The sequence below is a fragment of the Odontomachus brunneus genome, unplaced genomic scaffold (genome assembly GCF_010583005.1).
Source record: "Odontomachus brunneus isolate Ranch 3 - 2012 unplaced genomic scaffold, Obru_v1 Obru_scaffold_131, whole genome shotgun sequence".
Classification (NCBI taxonomy): Eukaryota; Metazoa; Arthropoda; class Insecta; order Hymenoptera; family Formicidae; genus Odontomachus; species Odontomachus brunneus.
In genome coordinates, this window is record NW_022639581.1 from 953,061 (window position 1) to 957,377 (window position 4,317).

Here is a 4,317-nt window from a genome sequence, read left to right on the forward strand (position 1 = left end):
AGAGAGAGAGAGAGAGAGAGAGAGAGAGAGAGAGAGAGAGAGAGAGAGAGAGAGAGACGCAAATCCATGAAAATACATCGCAACATACACACCACGAGTCGTCTTAGGTCCGTATTTGAAGGCGTGATCAATCGCAAAATCAACACCTCGGATTACCATCCGCTCGTTTCGAATCAAACTACCATTCGGCCGGCGCCGTTAGAGTACATAGGGTCGTAATTGCGAAGGAAACTTCTCAAAAGATGCTTAAGTTCGACGCAACTTTCTTAGGCTCGTTCCTCAAATTTACATTTTCCACGGGTAGCGCGGCGGACTTTGCAGTCTGCGACGGCTTTTACCGATGCAGGTGCCACCCACGACCGAGTATAATTAAACTTGTCGCGCAGCCTTCGGAACATCGTATCTATTACTCGAGAACGGCGAGGAGCACTCGCCGAGTACTTCGCTGTGATCTACGTCGACACGTTCCATAAAATTTCATTACCCAGCCCGACGACGGCGTCGACGGCGAAGGCGGCGGCGGCGGCGGCGGCGGTGGTTATCGCGGTTCGTTAACATGCGACTACTTTCTGTTGAGCAGGAGCAAACGGATGCACCGGACAGAACTGGCCCTGGAATGGTAATCGCGGCGCGGCGATAATAATGGCTACCGTAGTGGCCACCCTGTTCCTGATGATGACATCGCTGACGATGACGGTACCCCCGATAACGAATGTACTGGCGAGGAGCGAGCCGGCGGCTAGCAGGTAGCTCGCGAGCATCCTCCATGAAGATATCGCTGCCACTGTCTGATCCGATTACATCGTCCATGTAAAACCTAGTAGTCTAGGGCTTCCAGTTATGTATGTTACTATGTATAGAATAGATAGTCGAATGAGACGAAATGATTTTTATTCGAGGAGCCTACGAGAAATAACCGAGGAGAGATCGGCGAGACGCTAGCGGATCGACGCGGGGAGGGCGCGCGACTACTCGCGGGCAGTTACTTTTCAAACATGTTGTCTTTTCATGTAAATTGTTGATCGAGATTAAGCGACATAAGGGGAGAGACAGAGAGAAAGAGAGAAAAAGGAAAAACAGGGACAAAACACTGCCAGAGAGCGATCGTCTCGTCCGCGTTTCGAGAAGATAAGACGGGAATGATGGATGCTTAACCCCAAAGAGTGGGCGCGCGTAGGTGACACACGTGCGTGTCACGTGTCAACCTGCCTGCCTGCCTTCTCTTCTTCTTCATCTTCGATATCTGACGGCGAAATTCGCGATTTCGGAACGATCCCCCGCGAACTAGCGTCGCGCGCTGTCATGCTCGACGAACGACACGGAAGTACAGCAGGCGCGCGCAGAATTCTCGATGAAAAAAGGAAAAGTTTCCTGAGCATCATTCCGTTTCGACAGGGTTACGAGACGACACACGTGGTGCGGCCACGCGCGCGCGCGCTCATGTTCCTTCTCGAGACGCGACGAAACAAAAGTTCGGGGCAAAGAGGTAAACATGAAATGAGCCGAGGAGTCGTAAATTATAGAGGTTAGAGGGCTGGCAGATGTTCCGATCGAGCGAAGGATCAGAGAGGAAACGATGATTGGGGGTTCGACTTCCGTTACCACTTTGATTTGTATCCACCGATGGCGTGGCACATCGGGTGCTATAAGCGCGATACTTACTAGTGATCGGAGTGTTCATCGAGAGTGTCAAATATAGATAATACAGGGGTAACTATGATAATTGATATAATAACGTTAGCGCAGTGACGAGCGGCGTTCTGCTCAATATTCGCTCCTTTTATGATGTCTAACAGAAAACGCATCAAGATAGGTACCGAATTTGTAATCTGTACAAATTATAATAAACTATGATATACGAACTGTACACGCACCGTGTGTCTCTTCTTCGTCTTGCCTCACTGATTCACACTCAATAGGTCTGTTCTTTGTAGCTGCACTGCTGAACTGGTGCAATATACTGAAGTGAGACAAATATACGTTTTCTCACTCTAACTTATTACATTAGTTCAGCAGTGCAGCTACAAAGAACAGGCCTAATGTTTGCTGGTATCTAGATTAAATCATCTAAGAAAGCGAAACATCTCATCCATATCTAGATAGTAAAGACATAAGCATCTTTACCTTAGATAAAAAAAAGTGCTATCTTATCTAAGAAAAAGATTTAAGATATTTTTTATACGATATCCAACAGCAGAATTTGTTACCTGGAGTTTTTAGATAGTGACATTTTATGTAAAGATCTCTTCTTAAAAAAGAAATAGATTTGTACGTCAAAACTATAATTGCATTTGGAAACAAGTCTATTTCTAGTAGTAGCGAAGATAGATTTCTTTCATGATAGGATGAAAAAAATTATGTTAGTACACAATTACTTATCTAGCAGTAACATCGCAAGACTTTCCTATTTAGAGTTGAAGGAGAGAGAGATAGAGTTACATTCTCTGACGAATTTCCCTAATGTGAAACAAACTTTTTCAAGTGCAACACATTGCTGCCTTCATCAACACGGTAGAGCAAAAATTTAGTACAGGATAACAAATATATGTAACTCGTAGAAACTATTTATCAGACGATATTTTCTAAAAATTCTTATTTTCGAAAAGTAGAAAACTTTTAAATAAAAATATAAGTACTACTGTTTATATATCTTTATTTATTATCTGCGCACTTTTTTTATATATTTATGTAAATTGTCTCTAAAAGAATCTAAAGAATAATCTATATGAATCGCATAACCATCTCATCTTTTATTTAGATAGCTTAGCGAAACCATCTCCATCTTAAATACATTGAGAGAAATTATCCGATAAAAAATTAACTAATAGATATTTCCGATCAAAATACCGATGAATTTTTATATCCGATCAGGATATTCGATTAAATTTAACCGAATACTTCCCATCATAATGGCATTTTATCAGATACACCGATCAAAAAATTATAAACCGATACTTCTCATCGCATATTTTCTGATCGGATATAAAAATTCATCAGTCATTTTGATCGGAAATATCGGTTTATTAATTTTTTATTGAATAATTTCTCTCAGTGTGGATTTACTGATTTTCATCTTATCCACACCTCTGGATGATTTTAAAACTATCCAAGCGCAACACTGTTCACACCCCATTAAGCGTGCACGGAGTTTCAACAGAGCCTTAACATTTAAAACCAATTTTAATTGATCCGATTTTATTATTTTATTTGATTTTTTTAATTTATTGTTTCTATTTTGCGCGAACATGATATGATACGATATGATATTTTGAAATAATATAGCCTAGTCGAATGATCAACAGCCATGACGTGTACAAACACGCCGCAAAACGATTGGAAAGAACAGCGAGTTTTGGCCTGGAGAGAGCTTTTTTGAAACTTGTGTATTCGCGTCGCACTGCTACTTTGTTGTGCTCTCTCAGATTTGCATAACCGGATCTGCCCTTGTCGCCAAAGGATGAGATTAATTCGAGTGCGAGGTAAGTACATTTTATACCTGTCTTTACTGCTTCACTCGGTTATCTTTTACCATGATATCATCACGTATCCGTGTACGTATTCGTGTACGTCCGCAGCGCTCGCGCACTCGTAGAGCGAAGCAAGCCGTACAGGATATAATTACAGAGTTGCACTTTTAAAACCGAGCTCCGTCCGATCCGGAAGATGCTTTCAAACTTTCATACCATCAAACGAGTTAACATTGCTCATTCATTTTGCGCGAATACACTCGCGTTTACGCAAAGTACTTTCAGCGTTCGAGGTGCGGGATAAAAATAATTATCGTTCGACCGTGCGTGTATCTTACCGCGGCGACGCGCTTACGCATTCGAGTTGCGTGTTCGCGGCAACATTCCGAATCTTTACGACTACCCACACCGATTCCACGAGGATTCTAATTGCACTAATCTCGGGTCGGGTCGAAGTGCTCGTCGGGTTAAAAGCGGTCCCGGACAAAAGCACGTGAAGACCTCCTCGTTGTGGGGTGCGGTTTAAGTAGGCCAAATTGAGCAGTTCGTTGTATGACTGACAATTTCTCGAACTAAAGGTAGCCAAGGAATGACTCTTTAAATGTTTCTTAGTCGAGACTCGAGAGCGCGACTAGAAAGAGACGACTTTCCGCTACTTTAGATGCTATTACTTTCACGCGCTTTTAATGCGACACTGCACATCGGCTCGTTCTTGTATTATCTTCTCGAATACTTCGATAGACCCTTCCAAAGAAACGGGGCGCGCGCACGCTCTTCTTGTAGTTTGGCGATCTGCAAGTCGAGTAAAATCTTAACGACAAGGGAGGGAGGGAAGAGCAAACGGACTGAG

General features: G+C 42.9%; 1 protein-coding gene across 3 annotated transcripts in view; it reads left to right on the forward strand.

Annotated features, from left to right (window-relative positions):
• Window positions 1–1,867, forward strand: part of LOC116850012 — a 241,496-nt gene extending 239,629 nt beyond the window's left edge. For all 3 annotated transcript variants that reach the window (XM_032827774.1, XM_032827773.1, XM_032827772.1), the window contains one exon: window positions 581–1,867. In XM_032827774.1, coding sequence (XP_032683665.1) covers window positions 581–750 — 170 coding nt within the window. In that variant the 3' untranslated portion in view covers window positions 751–1,867. The remainder of the gene's footprint in view (window positions 1–580) is intronic.
• The last annotated feature ends 2,450 nt before the right edge of the window (window positions 1,868–4,317 follow it).